Consider the following 25,269-nt stretch of genomic DNA (forward strand, 5'->3'; position numbering starts at 1 on the left):
TCCAACACTGACAGTTTATTAATATCCCTCAGTGGTGCTGCTGACACCATACTAAGCACAAGAGCAGTTCAAGCGCCGTTGATTAACAGAAGAAATCTGTAGGGAAGGCCATAAGATATTTATAAATGCTTTGTAAGGCTAGCCTTCTCTCCCAGCCTTGCCATTAGTGATCCTTTATATTGGATTTTGCTTAATCCTAATGTGAAGGCAAGTGTCAGTAAAGCATCTCAGGTAGGCTTATAAATGCAATACAGATTCCTTGCTTGCAATTAAACATTAAAACCTGGTGTTTAACCTTGTCTTCTATGACTGATTGCCCAAAAAATACTAAAAAAAAAAAACAGCAACCAAGCAGTCACAGCATGTAATCCTTCAGCTCCTGATAATTCACAGCCATCAAACTTGGCCAACACAGACTCAAACACCTAGCAGCCACCAGCACTCGTACACTTGCAATCTCCTGACTTTGAATCACCCTTTGTGTATTTGTTTGTTTTTTTGTGAAGTATACAGTGAAGTGCAGTTCGCATTGGCATTAACAAGTCTATTACCAGTACTTTTGCTTGTTGGTGTTGTTTATTGATTCTGCTTCTGTTTGTTACTACAATGTGAATTATGGTTTGTACTGTTTTTTGTATGCTTGTAGTGTTCGTGTTTCGGGTTCCATTACTTTTGAATGTTCTTTTACAATTTGTGTTCCGATTCACTTTATTTGTTTTTCCCTGTTCTTCCTCCTGATTGTTATTCCCAATTTAGTCTGTCTTTTACCTTTTGTTTTCTTTGTTTTTCAGCCTGCCTTGTATATTAAACTCTCGTGCATTTGCATCCAACCTTGATTACTTGATTTGTGACAAGTTTTACCATTTCAGGTTTAAGGAGAGTAAAGGAGGGTGTAATAATATTAGCTGTGCAGTTGGGAACTGATTTGTGGCAGAGGCATTCACAAAAACTGATCAAAGAGTTTAAACATGTCTGTGCTGACAGAGAGCAAAAAAAAAGCTTATTTAATTAATTACTTATCAGCATTAGCCTGTCCTGGATGAAACGCTTTGCTGCAAGTCTAAGCTTTTTTTTTTTTGTGATTTTAACCTTATTCAGAAATCTATTTTCAGTTTTTTCATTGTTAGCATAATACAAATAGGTCATTGCTGTTAATTATTTACTTGTTCAGTGTTAGCTTTGTCAAATGTACATTGATGTATTAATGAACTCAAAACATTGTCCATTTACTTTGAGAGTAAGAACATTCTGTGCGTTGGGAGCATGGGAGATTGGGTGGGAGGGGCGGGATTTCTAGGTGGTGTTGTTGGCCCAGGTGGTGGTGTTAATATCTGCGAGTTCAGAACATGTACACAAATCGATCCATATTCGTATGTCTGTTGGCTCATGCCCTGCTTATATTGAAGAGAAAACGATGGCTCTTTTGGTGTATTCTGGAGTGATAACTCTTACTGTAGATATGATTACTACTACAGACACTGAAGAACTCATCATGTAGATATGATTAATCGGATCACTTTGATATTTGATTTGCCGTCACTCACCTCGTACTCTTGTTTAAATCCGTAGCCCTCTGCTGTCTTCATCTGGTTGATGTGTTGCAGTAGGTCAGCCACACGCACAGCGGGGTGAAGCTGTCCTGTGTGGTATGGAGAACCTTTACTGCCGCAATGTCTCCGAGGTGATCCACCAAGCAGGCTGCTGGACTCATTCATGGAGCTGCGTGGATCACCTGAAGGAAAAACATTCATATATATATATATATATATATATATATATATATATATATATACACATATACACACAGTATATACACACACATATTAGACTACACTACAGCGAATAGTAAATAATGAATAACGCCAGTTGTCTAGACAATAAAGACAAGACCTCTGCCAGGTGGTTTAGTTGTTTTAGCTTCTATGTAATCATAAATTAATTGACATGAGTGTGACTTTATAACGTCTTCTACCAGGGTGTAGAAATAAATTAGCAAGCAAGAAAGTGAAGCCCAGATATGATACAGTACTTGGAAGAGTAAGTGAGACAGCTTTGAGACATGCCATTAAAGCTTCATTTTGATCAAGAGAACAGCTTCTTTGAACATCATCTATTAATCATTCCATGAATCAGACTCTTGGGTCCAATGAATTATTTCTATTTTTGCCCCATTTTCCATCTTGTATAGTTTTCCCAGCACTGATATGATAGGAAAAGACAGCCTTGGACCACAAGGCACATATTCTAATTTTGCTTGAAATATATTTCAGTAGCTTTTGAGCTCAACAGTCCTCCTCCCCTCTCCCATTATGATGTACTGTATGTGTAAAAGGTGCTTAGTGGTCTAAGGAGAGAATTCCTACTTTATGGCCTGGACTCCTGCAGGGGGTGATGTAAGAGAAATGAGTCATTAATACAAATCTGCTGCCTATTCTGGTTAAGCAGAATGGAAACGGTAAATTGCAGGCTGAGTCGTATTCACTCAAGTGTGGGTCAGTGAACTTGAGCTCATGCTACCTGAGTGAAAGTGGGCATGATGTTTTTTTCACATTGTGATTCTGGGTTGTAAAATGGATGATAAATGTATGTGAGTGTGTCGTAGCTCACAGTGTGAATATCGATGCCAGATATAGATGTGTATCTCAGGCCACTGTGTGAATACAGCTCTTTGTGCAGGAAGTGCAATTTGTGAGCAGGATTTTTTATGTATACTTCTTGTGCTCATGTGCTGTTTATTTAATACATGTACACGTGAGTGAGTGTGCGTGTGTGTGTGTGTGTGTGTGAGTCTCACTCCGGGTACTGCAGGTGTGCGCATCCATAAAGGACAGAGCCATTCTCTCATCCTCCTGCAGGGTGCTCTGGTCTGCAAAGCTGCGCTCCATTGAGCCCATCATATGACTCTTCTCCTGCCTGTACGTAATGGGAGTCTTATTCATGTTCACTGGCTTCCTACTGATAACAGAAACAGAGAAAGAAGAAAAGAACAGCAAAAAAGAGGGGAGAGAGATTTTTATGACACTGTAAGAACTCAAAACCGTGCTTGCAAACACAATGGAAAAGGATGGTGTGCAATGGTGGAAAAGCCACTTACGGATAGTAAGAGTAAGAGTAGTAGTCCCTTCTGGAGAGGAGAAGAAGGAGAAGGCGAGATAGAGAGAGTGACAGAGAAAGAGAGTGAGAGTGAGAGAGAGAGAGAGGGAAAGAAAGAAAGAAAGAAAGAAAGAAAGAAAGAGAATAAGGCAGAGGCGACATGAGATGCAAGCATTGCCAGTGCTCTGATTAGTGTGAAGAATGACATGCTGTCAGAGGCTTGCTTTGGCCACACCAGCAGTGTGACACATGGCTAAACCTCAGTAGTGACAGAAAAAAATGGTAGCCAAAGCAGATATGATCTAATCACATATACTACCTTGTTAGTTTTTAATGAATCACCCAAATGCGAGTGAGATTTTTATTATTAACAGCCATGTAGGCAACTTCACAGTAGTCTCCAGGTCTATAATCCTTTAAACTATATTACTGCCACTGTATTACTGCTATATCCCAGCTCTAGATCATCATTCTGTTTGGTCAGCCATATCGGTCCTGTTAGAGAGGAATGGATCTATAGACAACAGATCTTTAGAAACAATGCCTCCTCTTGACCAGACATTTAAGCCACTCATCTACATGTCACAATTTGCAAACTGACCTACAATGATACAAGGTTGATCTGACAGGTTAGCAGCAGTAATCCAAGGGATTCTTAGACCTGAGAAGCAGCTAATGTTATTTATTTTCTATTGTCTGAAAGTGGAGTGAAGACTCATGTTAAAATGAATAGGGATAGAGAGGGCTAGACTGAATGCAGTGGATCATGCACTTTTTCTCTCATGAGTATTTTAATGTAGAGACCTTTAAAGAACAATACTAATTATCTCCAAAAGCACACCTTTTCCCGCAGCTCGTTTCTGGGTCAGACTAATGTCAGACCAGGCCTAATTAAGTGAGTAATTGAATTGCACCTCTTTTTAATTAAACATTTCACACCCAGGTAATCTCAGAAGATGAAAGCCCCGTGCGGCAGTTCTGCTGCCTTTTGGGAGAGTGGAGACAGGAAACTAATTCTGTTTTTTAGTTACAGTTGTACTACTACTCTGTGAGCCATGTAACCTAGATTTCCTACAAAAGGAACCCTCCCAGTTTAAAACAAAAATATGGATGACAAAAAGAAATGTGCTTGTATCTAAAAACACAGTCCAATTTGATGATGATAAGTTGCACACACACACACACACACACACACACACACACACACACACACACACACACACACACACACACACACACACACACACACACACACACCAGCCAATCATGGATAATGGTTATTTATGGCAAAGAACAACATTCAGTGTCATGTGATCCTCACCCTTTCTTAATGATTATGATGATGGCTCCTAGTAACAGAATAAGGACCACCAGCCCCCCTGCACAGACTCCGAGAATCAACCCCATCTCCTCCGAGTGCTGCGTCACCTCCAGAGGCCGCCGAAGGTCCTTACAGGCCGCTGTACAATGCACACGTATACACACTTTCACACATTTAAGAACACAAGGAAATAAAATCCTCACACATGCAATATCAACTGAAAAAAAAATCCTATTTCAATCTCTTGATTTAAGAGTTATCCATCCGTAGTTGGAAACAGCAGGAGCAGCACCTCCTCCAGCAAGAACACATTGGCTACACTCAAATGACTATTTCCACTCATCTGCACTGACAGTGATGCGGCAGAGGTCACTTCACATTGCATATGTCCATGGGAAGTGATTTCACTAACTCTCAGTCACACAGGACAAAGACACTGTGTGATAGAAGTGGAAGCAAAGAGTAAGTGTCCATATACAATGAAGCCTACAATAAATTAACCCATTTGCACTGGAGATGAGTGAGCAGCCTAGGCAGCATGGTGCTTTCAGTGAAAAGCATCTATTCAATTGCCTTTTCCCCCACTTTCATGGTAAAGGTTAAAGAAGGTCAACTCTAATATATGCCTTATTGAGTCCTGCACAAAAAAATGTGGGTTTTCCAGATAAGGCAGGAGAGATCAATGACAGGGATTCAAATATTATTTTTCTTTTGTGTGTGTCAAAAAAATGTGGAAACTTTGGAATTGAAATTTTTTTTAAATTAATTAAGAAACTGGAATTAATTAAATACCAATTAAACACTTAATATAATAATAAATATATTACTAATATAATAATAATAATAATAATAATAATAATAATAAGATGAAGAAGAAGAAGAATAGCTGATGATGCTCATTATTATTATTATTATTATTAATAATTTATTTATTTTATTTTTATTATTATTATATCTAAAAATAAATCCATTTTAATTTAATGCTTAAATTTACAGCCATAAAACTGTAGATATTTTAGATTTTTAATATTTTCTCATTTTGACATGAAAGACTTATCTATAAAGTGTGAAACCCTATTACATCATTGTTATCATTATCACCATTGTGCCACGCTGTAATTTACATTCCCAATAAATTAAAGTAGCAAAGCTCAGCTTCACTTTGTGTGAACATAAATCAAAGGTAAGGGAGTTGATTTTCCCCGCACACTCCCAGTTCAGTTAAAACCCTGAATATCTTATCGCCTGCCCTTGATCAGCATGCAGAACTTAAACGTCTCCCTGCGTGAGGCCAGTTCAGATTGCAGGTAGTTATTTGTTAGTTTATCATCTAATTTGTATTTTGATGATGATTTAGAATGTGACGCATAAACACAAGATCATTCACCTCAGTTATCAGTCTTATGATGCCAAGAGTGAATGTAATATAATTGTTAGTTTACAATAGTTTACTGCAATCTGATAAGAGTTTGTTTTTACTCCCAATTTGCAAGCAGACACAAGACATGGTACTAACTATACTGATAACTAACACCTTCACTTCACATATATCTAAAAACTGACGGCTATTTTTTTAAAATAATCTTCTTAAATATTAAACACTTAGAGTATGCAAAGTATTTCTTTTCAAAATGACTGGCTGTTTTCTTGAAACCCTAGAGCCTGAAATATTATATGCTGGGGGAAAGTCAGTTTGGGCCTGAGGAAAGAGGTCTGTTTCAAAGCACTGCACAAGGCCATAGCTAAAAATACAAGTGTGTGGATGGAGAGATCTGGGACAGTAGAAGGAGGAATAAGGCACAATTTTACACTCCATCTAAAGCCTCAAGGCCTTTTAAAGCACAGTCTCCTGTATTCTGTGATAGCTATACACACCCATACAGTACAGTATGTGCTCAATTTTTATCCTTATTCTCAAGCATCACCAAGCAAGATATTAACAACGAATAAAGAAGTGTGTAAAGAAAGAAACAATGGGAAAACATCTATTAAAGTTTACATCAGATCTAATCAGATTGAATTTTTTTCTGCCACATTTTCTTCTGGAATATCAATTAAGTCCAACACGAGCATGAAATTTGTTTCGAGATTAATGCGAGCACATGCTGAGTGCCCCAAAAATGGAAATTGGTACTTAGAGAAAAAATGAGAGTCTATTGTTGTGTGAAGACTGCCAAGGGACTGTTAATTAAACTGTCACCTGTATGTTGAAATGGGTGCCCTGGCTGCTTGGTTGTGCAAGCCTGTGCAATTTTACAATGCTTTGAGAACATTATGGGGGCGACACACACACCTTCCCTAGATTTATATGACAGAGCAAACAAAATGGCCTATTGTGTATATTTTTTTAACTTGAATTGATTTGCAACAGAATAAACGGGGACATTATAAATCAGAGTCATTCACCACAAGGCATCTAAAACATCAAAAGTCAATTTGATGCAAATGAATAAATACAACACGACACTATTCAGTTCAATGTTATATAGTTACATTTTATTCCTGAGACTTTTTTTTTAGTTCAGCAATGCATATGACTATGCATCATTTAACTTGGGTCATAAAATTCATGACTGGAAATGACTGAACACGGCAGTAAACTCACACAGCTGAAAGCTCTGCTGTTTTAGGTTATTTATCAGAAACATATGTCAAAATGATATTGAGAAATGCTGCCACTATCTATTCCTCACAAGATGGCATGGCAAAGCTATTCAGGAGAACGTTATACTAATACATTATTTCGACAGGTTGTGTAACATCTACACAACGAGATTTTTTTGGGGTATAGTTAATGTACATTAGAGCAAAAGAGATCTGCATTTTATTCAATAAGAAAAGCACAATGTCTGAATTGCACAATTCATGGTATTTTGTTATCTATAAATTATTTGAATTCAGCCACGGTGACTTCAGATTTGCTGAAGAACAACAAATGAAATTTCCTGAAAATAGAACGATACTGTTTTTGTATGTAGTATTGAGCAATGTTCAATCATCAAAGCTCAATCATATTATACATAAGTGCAAAGAAGAGAAGCTAAGGGTTGCAGCCTGTGTGTCTGTATGTAAGTGTAATGATCACTAGTATCATCACATGTAAGAGGTAGAGGGTCACAAACAATGCATACAATTTCTACAAGAATGCTGGTCACAATCAGAAACGCTAGAAGAAACAATCAATACTTTTATGACTGCTGTTTGTGTGCTGAATCACTAACCCCCATGACTTGGCCTATTTCATGTTTTCCAATATTCCTGCTATATTTTAGCTGAGACAAAAACAAGCCTGTGTCAAAAATTAAAATGTGTATGGTAGCATTCAACATATTCTAATCATTTCTTCTACTCTTCTAACCTCTTACTTTTTCCATGTAGCTTGAAGGTCCACAAAGTACAGTCTGGGCAATACAGGGGTCCATACTTAATTAATTAGTTAGTTTGTTTGTTTATCTGTTTGTTTGTGTATTTGTTTGTCTATACGTTCATTAATTTGTCAGTCTGTTTGTTCGTTCATTTGTTTGTTCGTTTTGGTGGTGGAAGTCACCACCCATTGTTACCAAAAGTGTATTTATTATTAAGTCACATGAAGTTAATACATTTAATCAAAACCAAAGTAATGCAAAGCTATACGGTAAATGCTATAAATAAGGTCAACCTACTGTGTACTGGCTATGCAGGATCAGGAATAAAAAGCTCTAAAGTTCTAATAAATAGCCAGAATATTATTGTACGCATTTATAATCATTCACAAAACAATTTCATGCTAAAGGGATATAAAAAAAGGTTTGTAGTGTAAACTACAACAAATTGGCTTACTATGTTTAGCATAAATCCTAAGTGTTAATGGCTTTTCTTGCTAAAGAAAAGAGTGTTCTGCTAACAAATATGCTGAGGTGTGATTAATCATAACCCATCTGTACTGAGTGTGTATGTGTATAGAAGATGCAGAATGAGACAGTTTCCAAAATGGCTGTTCTCAGATTTTGGCTTCAAAGAAAAAGTATCCTCCTTCCTTCTTATCCTATCCCTTCAAAGTCAATTTAGCCACAAGGCTCAGTGCAGGCTGAGCAAAAGCCGAGAGCTATAAATACCAGCGTCGCCAGTGCTGATCTGTGACAGAGCTCAATAGGGGCTAGCAGTGGCCTTTGTTGTCATCTGGATAGGCATTCATGCCTCCTGATGTTCTTTTCATGTTTGGTGAGGGTTCTTTGACAGGTCATTTTGATGGCTACAGGTGTGTGTATGATGTGAAGGGCTCACTCGTGCTGATCTCTCTGGAGTTTTCCTGGCTTGTTTGACTATGGAAGTCTGACCACTACTGAGAATCTGGCTTTGATTCGGGCTGCTGCCATCGTGGTAGCACAAATAACAAACATGATGAAAGACTGACCTGTGCTCCTCAGCAGCTTTCTGTCATTTTGGCTCATGTGTGTTTATGAGGTGTGTGCATGCGTATATCTGTATCCAGGCATTTTTCTAAAACAATCCTTCTGAATTATTTCATAGAAATTATTAATCAATTTAACCCGGGAGTAAGAAGATTCAAATGAAAACGTAAAAATATGAAAGAAAAACACACACACATTACACTTGTAACAAGAGGAGCATGTGAACATGTTTTGTGTATCTATATGTCTGTTGATCTGGGAAAAACCCATCAGATGTTGCTTTGACATTTTGAAATTGTATCTTTACCAAAATTGTGTTTGCAAACTATAATGCATTAACATATCTTGTTTTTATATAATTAAAAATCATATATATTTCACCAAAATATAGCAGAAATTTGGTATGGGGGCTTAGTGGTTGGCATGGTTACCTCACACTGCTGTTGGGGGATCGATTTATGCCTCATCTGTGAACATTCTGTTTTCTTGCTGTATTGTGGTAATTTCCTCTGGATACTCTGGTTTCATCCACCAGTCCAATGCTATCATGTGATGTAGGCTGACTGATATCTCTAAATTGTTTCTGTGTGTGTGTGTGTGTGTGTGTGTGTGTGTGTGTGGGGTGTGATCCTGCTCTGCCATGAGTCCCCTGGGATAAGCTCCAGACTAGGGATGTACCGATCCGATATTTTGGATTGGTATCGACACCGATCCAAGCATTTTGAGTGGATCGGATATCGGTGGTGCGTGACCGATCCTAATCCGATACCCGTGGTCATGGGCGTCGGAACCATTATATGTGGATGGGACAGGACCCACCCACTTTTTAAGACCAACAATATTGGACCCACCCACTTTTACCGTCTCTATTCAGCGCATATGTATTTTTATATTACTTCATAAAAAGCACCAGTCGAATCCATTCTGCTTGAAGAATGCCCTAATAAATTAAACTCCATTCCGTGTTTTACCTACAGCATTGACCACGCTCCTGCTTCCTGAAATCCATGGGCGTCGGGACCATTATATGTGGGTGGAACAGGACACGCCCACTTTTTATTTACTTCCGACGCCCATGCCCGTGGTGGTTGATTAATGTACAGCAAACACCATAGACTGTCGACATATAAGAAAAATACACTTATATATTAAATTACATTAATGAAAATAAATATAATAAATTTTATAGGAAATATGTACCACAGCCTCCTGTGACAGACAGGCAAGTTTAGCAGGCGCCCTTACCATTTACCTCAGCGTTAAACATGTCGCTCATTTGGGTGCAAGGTTTACTGTTTAATACATTTTGCATTGTGTTTCAAGAGTTCTAATTTAAGATTCACTTTAAAATATTGCCTTTTCTTCAGAAAATAATTGAATTTAATAATTGCAGTATATATGGTTTAGATTGTTATACCACTGACTGTTAAATGTACTGTTTGTTACTGCATTAATACTTTTTAAGGTTTCTTGTGTTTTCATTTTTCATCCAGTAATGGGCATTTTTGTATTTCTTTGCCAGAAGCAAATAAATCTTAATAACTAAGCGAGTTGTACATTCTTTAGTTTTAAAGATAGAAAAGAACACAGGTATCGGATCGGTATCGGCCGATACTGGCAAATGCTGATATCGGAATCGGATTGGAAGAGAAAAAGTGGTATCGGTACATCCTTACTCCAGACTACCCTCTGACCCCATAAAAACACGATGACAATCAGTACAAGAAATGGATGGAAGCAGAATTTTTGCAATATCATGAGATCATGTTGGATAAGTTTAACAAATGTGGTCGAAAGGTTCCTGTGTGGCATAAACAAAAAGTCAAGAGATTTCAACAATGCCATAGCTATCCAAAGGAAGCCTATGGAGCTCTGTGTGGGAGAGTGATGTCCCCCTCTCTCTCCCTTGCCAATTACAGTGACCCTAGCCAGTCATGGGAGTTTGGGATTATATGAAAGAGGGCAGCGATAACAGCAAGATGCAGCTAGCTGGCTTCACATGTCTTGGAGGAATTGTGTTAATCTTCACTCTCCACGGTTAGTAGCTGTACTATTACTGCAGTGAGCTGGTGGGTGGATGGGAGCTTGTGAAGAGCGTTGGGCTAAAGACCTGTGAAACCTAGCTAAGCGTGTTTCCTTACTCAGTCAACAAAGTTCACTTTATCAAGGACATGAACAGATAGAAACAGAGTTTTGAAATGTTTAGGTGATCTAATCCAAATATGGTAACAGAAAAGAACTTCTGGACTTAAATATACTAATTGTAATCATTCATTCATTCATTTTATACCGCTTATCCGAACTATCTCGGGTCACGGGGAGCCTGTGCCTATCTCAGGCGTCATCGGGCATCAAGTCAGGATACACCCTGGACGGAGTGCCAACCCATCGCAGGGCACACACACACACACACTCATGCAATCACACACTATGGACAATTTTCCAGAGATGCCAATCAAACTACCATGCATGTCTTTGGACCGGGGGAGGAAACTGGAGTACCAGGAGAAAACCCCCGAGGCACAGGGAGAACATGCAAACTCCACACTCAAGGCGGAGGCGGGAATCGAACCCCCAACCCTGGAGGAGTGAGGCGAACGTGCTAACCACTAAGCCACTGATTGTGATCAATTTATCACAAATGTATCTAATAATGTTAGTAGATTACCTTACAAATGTAGTTCAATGACTCTAAACACTACACAATGGCACATATTCCAGGCACTTCCATAAATATTTTTATATTACTAACAAAATGTTAAAGGACATTAAAAACTGTATCCAAATAATAGAGGATTAAAAATGAAGGTTTTAGCCCGGAGAAACAGATATTCTTCTTTAGTTACATACTTTTAAGATTAAGCTTCTCTAGTCAAGGTTTAAGCATGGATCAGCCACTCACACACTGGCCTGGAGCATTCTAATACCCAAGCCTGGCTTAACACAGTTTAGGATTGGGGAAAAAATAAGTTCAACACTTACCTTTACGGGCAATTCGGATGCAGTTTATCCTTGTTTCCTAAAGGAAAAGAGAGGCAGAGATCATTTAGCTGCAGTGGTTTGTTCCATGAATCAGGATAAAGCAGAATACTGTAATTTCAGTCACCTGGATGTAAAACAGGAGCAAGAAGCTTGACTTAAATACAATAGAAATCAGCAGTGCGCATGCATCAATATATGAGTGTGCATGTTGTATTGTAAAAAGATAAAGAAAAAGAAGCATACTGCAAAAGAAAGGCAGCAAAACCACAGAGAAAGGGCATTATGGCATCAAACAAATTCCAGGAAGAAATTAATTTCCCTGAAATCTGAGCTGATGACATTGTGGTGTTATGAAAAGGACCTTCGTCAAATAACACTAATGAGATCCAAGCTTACAATCTAATTCCGGCCCCTTACCTCGACAAGGAGATGTATTATCAAATTAAGATTTACAGATGCTAATTCAGGCATTACAGGACAATTATGCAAATTTCTCCAGAAATAAAAGAATGAGAACCTCCTTCTCAAACTGGTTCAATTGCTTTTTTCTTCTTTTTAATTGAAAATCCATTCAAAATACTTTAACCCTAAAACCGCTTTTTAATGCTGAACTCAGGCTTTCTCTCTCTCATACACAGTCACACCCACACCCACACCCACACACACACACACACACACACACACACACACTACTCTTATTCTCCTTGTGAAGACCTTGCAATGACAAAAATATTAATGCAGATAATTAATGCTATGCCTACACCTGTGTCTAACCCAGGAACAATGATGCGGGCGGTTAGTCCATATTTCAATCCTTAGCCAATTTGTGTGGAATTGTGCATGTTTTCCCAGTTTTCTACAGGATTCTCCAGTTTCCTCCCTCTAATAACTCAAATTAACTTTTTTTTTCCAACAGTGGTGAGCAGAAAAACACACAACACAATGCCTGTTCGACTAGAGCCAAGTTACTGTAAGTTACCATAGCCTTCCTGTCAGTTCAAATTAGTACAGCCATTCTCCTCAGACCTCTCACACAAACAAGGGGTTTCTGACCACAGAACTGTTGCTCACTGGAGATGTTTTGGCTTTTCACACCTTTCTGTGTAAACTCTATGTTTTGTGAAAATCTAGGAATCAGTGGTTTCTCAAATACTTAGTTAAATAAAAACTCTCTCTCTCTCTCTCTCACACACACACACACACACACACACACACACACACACACACACACACACACACACACACACACACACACACACACACACACACACACGGGTATTTGGGTAGCTCATCTCTGAGAGGCACCCAAGGCCCAGCTCTGTCTCAGTAAAGTCATCATCGTTAATGCCCAGGAATATAACTCTGACGGCATGGACCCACCGTTGGAGGATGTCAATAAGAGAAGTCGGTGTGTGACAGAGCAGAGAGCTGCTGAGCTTTGATCACACAACTCCAGTCACAAAGCTTTATCCTACTTTTCCCACTTAATAAAATTCACTGGAACAGTCATGCTCGCCACTGCAAAACGGGATCTGTCAGCAAATTATAAGAACTATATTTAACCAGGCTTGAGGGGAGGGCATATTAGGCGCACACTCAGTTTAGTGAAGAGAGAGAGAGAGAGAGAGAAAGAGAGAGAGAGAGAGAGAGAGAGAGAGAGAGAGAGAGAGAGAGAGATGATAGATTTCTGCTCAGGCCATCCATCTTGACATGGCAGAGATTGGAAAGTGAAAAAGAGAGGAAGTAATTAGTGAGTGAAAGATTGAGGGACAGAAGGTGCTCAGTGGGAGATCACACACACACACACACACACACACACACACTGGTCACCTCTTTGAATACTGTGACCCTAAACAAGTCAAACTGTATTTGTGCACATGCTGGAGAACGTCCTGGTTTTGTTGTTGACTAGGTGACAGACTTAAGAATAAGATCTCATAAATATGATGAGCAGTCCCTCAAATTTTATGAGAATATAATCAAACATGCTTCAAATAACTTTTTTAGATCTATCATCTATCAAGTCAGCAAAGTGATAACAGCAGCAACATCATTAGATAATTCTCTGAAATAATGGCTGAGCAGATGCTTGTAATGCTACTGCCAAGTGTTAAAGCCTCTGTTGTGGAGAAAATGACAAAAGGAATATGAAGGGAAATGCTTCTTCAAATGTAGAGAAAGACTCACACTAGTGAACAGTTATGATAAACATCGGTTCCCCTTCTAAACCCCAATCTTTTTCAGCTGTAAGTGGCAGTCTTTACAGCAATTACTAGAGCATAAAATCTTGGCAAAGAGAAATGAGTATTTAGGTAAAGGTCAGGGGTGTAAATCATTGGAGCTGTGCGAAACTACCGCACAAGCAAATCACCCTCCAAGTGGTTATGCTGCAAAGTAAAACTGAGGGTGGTTCTATTGTAGTTGAGCTGTCACATACACTTTCACTCAAACGAGAGTAAAACAGCCCAGGGGGCTAAAATCCTGCTACATAATGTTGCTGTCCGAACGCACAAATAGAGTAGAGCCAGGTTTCCAGGTGCTGAACCGCAGCGATAACCTTCTACTAAATGTCAGCGCATCTCTTTGAGGATGACACACGCTGACTGGCATCAAATCAAAATGAAGTATTAAAAAAGCCTCCACGTTGCCGTTTTGCCACGTTTCTGCAATGTCTGATGGCATATTTGTATGCACTCCAGGTGAGTAATGAGTGTGACTCAGTACTAGTGGCAAGAAGCCTCAACCTTAGACAGCTACAGAGCCACAGCATCTTGTCCTACATGGTCTAATGGTCATAAATTCAAATGACGCACAAGCCAACAGGCAGAAAATAAGGAGTTCTAGATAATAAACGTCAGCATAAGGGAACAAGATTAACAGTCACAGCTTGTCTTCATTTGTAGAATATTTGAGGAAGTACTGGGTTACCTTGGCAGTGCTGGATGTCAGTGGAACTGTTTCTGTGGTGTTTGTCATAATCCCTGAGGGTAATTAGAGAATTAGACTAATGTGAGAGAGACAGCTTGTGTGTGTGAGAAAGCTGCAAGCGACCTGTGTTGGAGGAGGCAGACAGACCGATTAGGGCTCTAGAGGATCCTTGCTGAGTTGGCTTGGTGGTGGGCAGGTGTCAGAGTGCTGGTCTTCTCTCTCTAGGCATACTTCCAGTCATAGCAAATGCTAATCCAGCCCGCTGGTGAGGCTTTAATCCAATTCATTTGATTAATCCAACTGTGTAGGTTGTAGAGTAAGCCTCACCAATGTGTGGCTTTTATTATGCCATGCTCGTGCAATTCACCAAACTATAAACTTCTCTGAAAGTTGGTATTCAATGCTTCTTATGCAGAAAGCAAGACCCATCTGTCCAGGCCTAATTTTAGCAACAACTGCTTACACGATAAACCACATTCCTCTCGCCAATGTAGGCCTGACTAATAGCATAAACTGCCAATTATCTATTTCAGATCATCTGCACCTGTGCCCAATTATGAAGGCGCAGTGGTCTATGCCCGAGAGCTGGGATCCTCTAAAGACGGCGAATGTCCACCGAGAGATGTATTGTGGTTAAATTCAGCCTGAACAATAGAAGCCTGGCATGGCACAGCTTATGTGTCAAAGCCAGTTCTAACCATGAGCTTTTAATGTTACATAAACTTGTGCGAATGAAGAGAGGATAGGAAAGCTGTGGAGTAATGCTGTTGTAATTCTCTGCTTATCGCAGATTTACTGAGTGTGGGAATTTTACAGCATTCTCTCTTCCATACTATAAAGTCTGCCCTTACGCACCAGGGGTTGTATGCATTCGACTCCCGAGAGTGATGAGACACGAAAAATGATTAGCATCCATTTTTCATGTCTCAGTAAACATGACAAAATGCACAGGCGGAGATCTGATCTGACATCAACAACTCTGCATCTCAGAGACTTGAAATATTCGAGTGCTGATCTGATGTGCAGAATTATGGTGTATAAAAATAGCCTACATTCTAGAGACATATTAAGTAATTAAGGACAGATTCATGAACTGTAACATGCCCTCAACTGGCACCCTGCATGAAAATGAGCTAAATTAATTTATAAAAAGAAAAACACGTGCACTAATTAAGGTACAAAAATACAGGAACATTGTTTAGTTTTATATTCCTTTTCTCTTGTTGACTATAAAACATGACAACCATGTATTCTCTCTACATCTCCATCCTCCTCACACTGTGGGGGAACAATAAGCTCATAAGCTCTGGCATATTTCCAATTGGTTCATACATGTAAAACATTTTTGTAACATTTTGGCCTTAGTTGTGCTTATTGTTTTATTTTTTTATACCTGTCATACTTTAATACCAATATAATGTGCAGTTCAACATCCGTCTCTTTTTTGTGTTGAAATGTATTTGTGTAATTCAGTTAGTAATGGATGACTAAAGAGATGTGCTTAATGGTTAAGGTGGTGGATTACCAATCGGAAAGTTGTGAGTTCAAATCCCAGTCTACCACTGCTGGGCCCCTGAAATTTGTGTAACCTGATATTTATAGTCCAGAGAAAGAGGATATATTTGAAGGCAAAAACAGGAGTTAATAGGTACTGATGGCAAATAATAATAAAAAAATATATAATATTTATAAATTTGTGTTGGTTTGAAATATTCAGTACAGGTGTCAATCATTTTTCCATGCATTCCTTTACAATTACGTAAAAAGTAGTTCTAATGAGAATAAATAATATGATAAACAATTCCTGCTTTTGCTTGAGTGGAAAATGTAAATTACCGTGCACATATTATACAATCATTTATGCTGAGTCTTATGAAGAGCACCAAACTTAGTTATGTGTTGCCTGTACGTATGTGTTGTTGTGGTTTTTATGCATTCTAATAAGATGAACAATGTTCCTTAATTTGCAGTATCTAGTAAATTTCCTACAGAAACATATAGATGAAGTTATTCATCAAAGTCAGGCAAAGCTCTCAGGCTGAGTATATAGTAAATAATAATGAATAATGTTTATAAAACCAATTTTCACTGTTTATTTTAAAATTTACTCAGAGCAAATCACTTTATGCAAAATGTTCTGCAAATTCAACACAGAAGCTGCTCACTCACCCCTCGGAAGTTGCTCATGGCCTGGAAGTAGATGAGGTAGTTTTTCCTGGGGTCTAGTGGGCTGTTCCAGTAGCCGTTGTAGGTGTGGTTGTCCCCTACAGTAAAGGGTGTGGTCTCTGGCAGGCTGCTGGGTGGCAGTTCAGCCGTGCAGTAGTGTGGAGCGCCACGTGCCTGCGCCTCTCCATGAGAGGTGGGAACAGGAAAACATTCCTGCATCCCCAACTCTCTCTTCAGCTTCCTCCCACTCTCCTCCTCCACAACTACCTGATATGTACTGAGGAGCAGAACACAGTGAGTCATCATTATTAATATATTTTATTTAATATCCATACAAATTTTATATCAACTCATGAGCAAGTCAGGGAAGGCATTTTATGTAACGGTTTTACAAATAAAGGAATAACAACGTGAGGTCTGAAGTAATGTCAACGCATTCGGTGTTTTACTCAATAGTGAAATGAAAAGCAGATTAACAAGATACTAAATAATCACGCAAGCTGCAATATTATGCCACTCAGGCAACGCATGCGATTAATACAAAATCCTTATCGCGTTAAAACAATTTGATGCAAATAGCCCAAATAAATTGCTGAAACACACAAAGGTGCATCATTGACTTAATTTGTATTATCTAGATGATATTGGGCATTGGGAGTTTATCACTCTTAGCATCTACAATGGCGCAAGCACCATTAACTCGTAGGCGGAAATTTCTCTTTTAAAAGAAAATGGCATGGCGCTCTGGATAAACGCAAAGTTGTGTGCATACAGTACACTGTAACGAAGAACTGGCCTACCTTCAAAGCTCATCGAGTTTAAAATATCCTTTAAAAGCAAAACACATCACTGGTTCTACTAGCAAACTGACCCACACTGGATCAATGTACTGTATATGCCATGTGCCTTAGCAACTGATCAAATATATATATATATATATATATATATATATATATATATATATATATATATATATATATATATATATATATATATATATATGACCAGTTGCTATATAGTTGCTATCTATCTATATAGATAGATAGATAGATAGATAGATAGATAGATAGATAGATAGATAGATAGATAGATAGATAGCTCAGAAGTGTAAATATAATTAGATGTATCTGTGAAACATGATGCAGTGATGTCAATCGCACCTTACTGGAGCACCACGGCCTTGGGCAGGACGCAGCAACACGGTTATAGTGTTCTCTGTCTCACTCAGTGGTCCTGGCATATCTCCATAGTCAAAGGTGGGTGCTTTATATACAGAGAGAAGAAAAATGAAAGAGAAACTGAGATATTAAAAGAACTTGAGTCACAGCTTATTTGTCATGCAGTTGATGCATTTATTTTGCTTTTTACATGAACGTGTCACACCGGTGAATTCTAAATAATGCTGTGAAAGTTAGCAGAGATGCTGATGCTGAATAGCTTACACCTATACTTACCTCTATTCATGTTATCTAGTCATAAAAGCAACACTTTATACCTTCTTTATTACTCTCACTTTCCTCTGGCCCTAGTGGTTGTCTAGGATACAGGGTGCAATTAAAAGGCACAGAGTGCCAGGAAAGGCTCTGGCCTGAACAGAGTAGGTGAGACAAGGGGAGGAAAGGCAAACAATTACTGAGAAATCAATGATTATGGCATTAAAATGGATGCTGGTAAAATCACAGTGCATGCAGTGTTCAATTAAAGAGAGGTCTCTAATAGCCTTGACTCATTCAAAACGTCTGCGTTCATTCAGTTGTACAATTACAGGCGATAATGACTACCCACATACAGCAGTTGCTAGCAATATACAGAGGACACAGAGAACATAGAAAATAGATGTGGAGCCCTGGGGAAACCCTTCAAATGGTTACATTTTCAATTCGTTTTTATTATGTACATTCTGAAATCTTAAAATTTTGTATTACGTGTATTATTTGCACTAAAGCTTTTTCAAGTTCGTTTAACCCTAAAAGAAAGAAAAACAGAGAAATTGTTTTTAAAGACTTTATTCTAATTGCACTGAAAGCTGCGCCACCTGCCACTGCATTTACATAACACTTTGCTGCCAACTTTTGAAGAATTAGAAGTTTACAATGAGAAAACTGCTTTGGATATCAGCATTATTCACATCAATTCTCATCTCATCACTCAATCACAGCATTTAAACATAAGGCTCAACATTGTCCTTTCACTCCACTGATCACTGTTTGTGCATTGGTGGGGAAATAATCGCTGATTAGTCAGATCTGTTCTTTTGACAAAATTACTGTTATTAAAATCTGTTTATTTGGTCATTCATGCAGAGTTCTTCTCTGTTTTGAGGAGCATCCTGGACAGTTAGACTACCGGTGTCTGATTACAATCTGAAGAGATTAGTTTTGTTTGTTCACTATGACACGTATCTTTCCTACACCTTAAGAGCATGACTGTGATTGCATTATGATGAACGATCTTTACAGAAAAACACCCAAAGTTAGAAAGTAGCCGAAATCAAAACATCTCTATTTTGATTTTAGTAGAAATATTTATTTTAATTTCTTTAAAGTTTTCAATATATATTACTGTTATTTATTTATTTATTTATTTATTTATTAAGAAAAACTGTTAGAATACCTCTGTATGCTGCAGTATTGCCTAACATTTACAGCATTTGGCAGATGCCCTTATCAAGAGTGACTTACATTTATACAACTGAGCAGTTGAGGATTAAGAGCTTTGCTCAGGGGTCCCCAGCAATGGCAGTTTGGTGGTCCTGGGATATGAAATCACAAACTTCTGTTCAGTAGCCCAACGGCATAACCACTCAGCTACCACTTCCTCAAACTTTATCACTGCCTCCGCAAATCTGCTGCAACTGATTCCCTTCACTGAAACTAAGTGCTATTCCCAAATCTGTTCTTGTGTGATAAGGTCAGTAGTCCAATCTCAGTGGCTAAAATGTTAGACTACCAATCAGCAAGTTGTGAGTTCAAATCCCAAAGCTTCCGCTGCCAGGCCCTTGAACAAGTCCCTTCACTCATTAAATTGAGATATATTTTGTTGCTCTGGATAAAGATGTCTGTCGAATTACATAACCATAACAATGTCAATGCTGGTTTGCTGATGTTGGTGAGGAAGAATCTGTGTGGCCTGAATGGAGCCCTGACCTCAACCCCAGGCCAGGCTTCGCCACGCTACATCAGAGTCAGTCTTCACTAGCTCTGTGAAAGGAAAAATTCTCCACAACCATGCTGCAAAATCTATAAGAAAGCCTTCACAGAAGACTGGAGGTTGTTTTGTCTAACTCCATATTAATGTCCAAGGTCTAAGAATGGAATGACTTTATTAATTAGGGGCACATAATTTTGTAAAAATAGTTTATCCCTAAATTATATCACATATATACAAATATAGAACCTGAAGATGTCTCTTTTTTGTGTTCTGTCTGTTTATGAACTTTTTACTATAAAACGCATATTTCTAGTCTTTGTACATTCACAATTATACTACCTGAAAATCCTCACACTAATATATATCACAACACACTCTAAATATCCCCATATGGCTGTCTACACACAGAACTGAGGCTCTGTATTCTATGGGACTGCAATCATGCCCAGCTGTTAGGAGCATACGGCGATGTACAGTGTGTTAGTCTGCGAAACTCCTAGGTGTTGAAGAGATGACAGGGTGTCAGTGCTTTTGAGCACGGAGAAAATGCTGCCGAAGGTGATGTTCAGTTTGGAGCAGCTGAAGAGACTTTGCTCAGCTGACATGCATATACGAGGCAATACCAGTGTGACATTGCATATGCTCACTTGTGTACACACATGTGTATGAACACATACACGATGCACGCAAAAACCAAACACACAGACTGTTTCGTCCTTTTTTCCATAATTTTAGATAATTAATTGCCATTAAGCATCAAATGTTAGATGAAATTCAAGCAAAAAAACACTTTTATGCTGATGATACTATAATTTATACACTTGCTCCGTCCGTAACACAGGCAGTGCAAGAACTTCAAATTGCATTTCAGTCATTACAGAGTGCTTTTGAGAGCGTAAAATTGGTTTTAAATTCACAGAAAGCAAAGTTTATGATATTTTCAAGGGCTCATTCAGAAGTACTTGAGCATCTTAGCATCTATACATCTGATGGTAAAAGTATTGAAAGGGTATCTTCATACAAATAGTTGGGCATTTGGATAGACGATAAGCTTTTGTTTAATGTACATATTTTTAATCTAATCAGAAAACTCAAAGTAAAAATTGTTTTTTTTTTTTTTGGAAATAAATCTAATTTTACATTTCATGCTAAAAAGAAACTTGTTGAAGCTACCTTCCTAAGTGTGATTGATTATGGGGATATATTATACATGCATGCAGCCTCCTCCATTCTAAGACGTCTTGATTCAGTTTACCATGCTTCTTTACGCTTTATTACAAATTCAAAATCCCTTACTCATCATTGCATTCTTTATGAGATGGTTGGTTGGACATCACTAACTATACGAAGAATTATTTTTATTTAAGAATACATTTTTATTTATAAAGCAATGCTAGGTAAACTTCCAGCGTATCTTTGTACTCTTCTTTGTGTTAGTTCTGGCAGTTACCAGTTGCGCTCTTCAAAGTGTTTGCTTTTAATTGTACCTAGAGTTTTTACTGAACTGGGGAAAACTGCATTTTCCTATTTTGGACCTTTGGCATGGAATAATTTGCAAAAAGATTTAAAACTAGAGACATTGGTGTCTATCGGTGAATTTAAAGGCATCATAAAGAAAGTGGTAATGAATGCATGTGATTGTTTTTGTTGAGCGGATCCTATGTTTTAATATTTATTTTTATTTTTGTACTGGTATTTTAATATGTTGTCAAACTGTATGGCTGCTACCTTGGCCAGGTCTATCTTGTAAAAGAGATTTTAATCTCAATGAGACTTCCTGGGAAAATAAAGGTAAATAAATAAATAAGTGACAAGATTTTTACAGCACATTAATTACAAGGCAGCTCTTACAAAGCTGACCTATTACATGTCAAGGCAGGCAGGTGTACACACACACATGCACACACACACAAACACACACGCATTTAATCCATACCTGAGATGTTGGTGGTGATCTCTGTGAGAGCTGTCTGACCAAAACCTTTGGCAGTTCGTGCCCGTACTGAGATGAGGTAAGTGGTGCCTGGATGTAGGTTAGAGAACATGTGGTATGTTTCATTCCTCAGCTTGGATACAGTACGCCGTGGGCCTGGCACATTGATGCCAGGGTCAGAGGATTCAATGCTCTGGTAGCTAATCTGAAATAACAAACATCAAGGACGCTTAAATGACATACACTGTGTAAGTGTGCAATCACTCATCATAGCTCAAATAGGCATTGAAAGTGATTTGTAAATCTTTGCAGTGTCAGCTTTTCTTTTCCATCTCTATACATTTATATGGTTCATCTAATTACTAACAACACTGTTAGACCTGCTCTCTGAAATACACTAGATTAACCATAGAAAATGAACCAGGCCATATGATGATTAGCATTTTGGGGTTTTGCTTGTGTTGGTTATTACTGACATGTAGAAAATATTCTATATAAGTCATGTGGATACTGTAGACTTAACATAATACATAATAACTGCTACTGTAATACTAAAGGCTGTCCTGTGCTTATTCCCAGACTCGTGTTCACACTGATCATCATTTACATATACACTTAATACTGATTGACTTCATAGCTTATAGTTGTAGAGGATGATTTACAGTTCCTCTATCGTGTGTCACCTCGAAGACAAGAGGCTTTGAGCAACTTTTGTCTGCTACTGCCTTTAGGAATCTGAATGTACATCCGGAGATATGTAAAGTTGTTTTGTGACAAAGTTTATTGTTTCAAATTCCACTAATGCAAAAGGTAATGCACAGTACTTCAGTAGCTCATAATCTAGAGCAAGCACTACTGTTTACCATGCAACATTCCTCTCCATAATTTGTTGGTTTCAAACATAAACAACTTCATCGGTTACTTAATTAAGTATTTAGAACATACAGTGATTCACAGGGATCAGTTCAGAGATTATGGGGTTAACTACTATAGGTATGCAGATGACATACTGTTTTAGTGCTCTACTGTCCTAAATAATTTCAGTACAATAAGGATCTTCTCTGATAATTCACTACTTGATTGAGCAATGTAAATAAGCATAAGGCTAGAAAACTAATAGAAACTTTCAAAACCCATGTGTTGGGTTTGATGTAGAAGATTGATCATTTTCTTAATAATGTTACAAAGGCTGCCTTTTATCAACCTGACACTATGTGGAACAGAGACACTGACCCCTGCATTTATCACTGGCAGACATTATTACTCAAATGCTTTTTCTTCTGGTGAAGAAACTAACTAATATACTATAGCAGGTGCAAAATGTTGTAGCTAATATTTGGACATGAACACAATCACTCGAGTTTGTACTCGCTTGTCATGTGTATTGACTACCTTTACATCTCAGAAACAATTTTAATCTACTTTCACTATTTTATATAGTATCAATATATAGGTAAAAAAAAAAGTTTCACATTTTATCTTATTAAATATATTATATGGCCAAGAGTCTGTGGGCACCTGATTTTTTTTTTACCCAAACTGGCAAATTGTTGGAAGCAAACAACTCTACAGAATGTCTTTGTATGCTGTAGCATTATAATTTACCTTCACAGGAACTAAATGGCACAGCGCAAACCTGTTCCAGCATGACAATAACTCTGTACACAAAGCAAGCTCCATCAAGACACCGAGAGCCGAAGCAGGAGTGAAAAACTTAAGTGGCCTCCACAGAGCTCTGACCTCAGCAGAAATGAACAGCTTTGGGAGAAACAGGGATACTTGCTGTGCCAATAACATAAACAAATATTATTTGTAATTCTGTTTTCCTAATTCCACAGCTAGCCTATATTATGTTATTTAGATACTATTAATTCGGTATAGTTTGCTGTTATAATATTGTATTCAGTAATTGGCATTTGTGGTGATCACGTCACTTCTGGAGTTTCGGGAGCTGGTGCACCGGTCATGATCTATGGATGGGCAGTTAAAAAAAAGGGCGCATGATGAGAGCACATGGTTTTGCTGTCAACATGATGGCTAGTTCTCTGTACATACTGTACATCATTCACATTTAGTAGCATCATTGATATGTATAATTTGTTATTGTCTTTATATTTACAGTGTTAGGTTGATGTCTAAATGTCTTTGTTTTTGTTCCTTTGCGTTCCTGCTAATTTGTTAGCCTAATGCTAATGTGTTGCTAGCTTGTTCGGAGTTTGTAATGGGACGCATATATGTGAATATCAGAATCAGTGATCTCTGTCCATAAAGTTTTGAGTTAAATACGCTGCGAATAAAGTGTGCAATGAAATACATATTGAGATCTACCTCATGTAAAGTTTGTTTAGTTTATTTTGAAATCTGCATACTTTAAAGCCAGTGTATTCATTATGTGTTATTGTACATTACAGTTTCACACTTTCCTCACAACAATAAACCTGTAAACAGAAGGAAAAGCAGTCTTCAGTGTCTGGAGAGAGTTTATCTGGCTGTTAAAGTATATCAGAACACCTAAACCAAGGGCATCACAATAATAATTATTATTCATGTTAGTATGAACAATGCAAGGACCGTTTTTGAGAGGTATTGCTGCTCCCAATCATGACCTCGTTGATTGAGACCAAGGGCTTTTGAAGATTAATGCAGAGAGCCACATAATACTGTGCCTTCTAAGTGTGGGCAGAAGATTTCAAGATGCTCAATGCCTCCACATGCAGCCTTCTTTGTCATTTCTCTATAGACGGTATAGATGATAGCAGTGGGAGGACCTGCTAGCTCTTAGAGCCCGCACTTCCACTCAATGGGGATCTGAGAAAAGTGGTCGATGCCGTAATCTGAGAGCAATAAGAAAGGATTTCTCCTAGTGCGATATAAAGCTCTGCCCCCTCTCTTTCTGTCTTTCTTTCATTTGCACGTCCTTTCCTTGCCAGAGGAAATCACGGAAAAAATTGACCCTACCAACACTTATATGTCAAGCCACTTATCCCACTTAATAACCCCTCTTAAGATGACATTGAGAGATGCTAAGCATATCAGTGCTGAGAACAAAAAAGTCAAGGGAAGTCCAAGTGGCATGATGGTGGAAACTGCATTAGAGAAACAGACAGACACCTGATGGAAGAAGTGAAATTCATCAGAAAGAGCTGTCTAGCAAACTTCTGTCAACTTCATCTGTGCCATAAACACTTAAACTTCACTGAGATGAGCAGCTGGCGGAGGCAGAGCTGAGGCAGCACTGTTGCAGTTGTGGGGACAGATTGAGAGAGCTGCATAACTGAGAGGAGGCAAGAGGGGTGATACTGATC

At 38.3% G+C, this 25,269-nt stretch overlaps 1 protein-coding gene across 11 annotated transcripts in view; it reads right to left on the reverse strand.

The window, feature by feature from the left end:
* The window catches only part of ptprub (protein tyrosine phosphatase receptor type Ub), a 193,237-nt gene that overhangs the window by 32,515 nt on the left and 135,453 nt on the right, over positions 1-25,269 (reverse strand). For 6 of the 11 annotated variants that reach the window (XR_007140115.1, XM_047811098.1, XM_047811100.1 and 3 more), the window contains exons 10-17: positions 21,968-22,169; positions 18,042-18,144; positions 16,885-17,158; positions 11,788-11,824; positions 4,415-4,553; positions 3,095-3,124; positions 2,795-2,955; positions 1,545-1,732 (exon numbers count right to left, since the gene is read on the reverse strand). Coding sequence is in view for 10 of the 11 variants with exons in the window: in XM_047811098.1 (XP_047667054.1) it covers positions 1,545-1,732; positions 2,795-2,955; positions 3,095-3,124; positions 4,415-4,553; positions 11,788-11,824; positions 16,885-17,158; positions 18,042-18,144; positions 21,968-22,169 (1,134 nt within the window). In the remaining variant the exon portion in view is untranslated. The remainder of the gene's footprint in view (positions 1-1,544; positions 1,733-2,794; positions 2,956-3,094; positions 3,125-4,414; positions 4,554-11,787; positions 11,825-16,884; positions 17,159-18,041; positions 18,145-21,967; positions 22,170-25,269) is intronic. The other 5 variants (XM_047811104.1, XM_027149247.2, XM_047811103.1 and 2 more) reach the window with 2 other exon arrangements.

This window comes from Tachysurus fulvidraco, chromosome 3, assembly GCF_022655615.1.
Source record: "Tachysurus fulvidraco isolate hzauxx_2018 chromosome 3, HZAU_PFXX_2.0, whole genome shotgun sequence".
NCBI classification, from domain to species: Eukaryota; Metazoa; Chordata; class Actinopteri; order Siluriformes; family Bagridae; genus Tachysurus; species Tachysurus fulvidraco.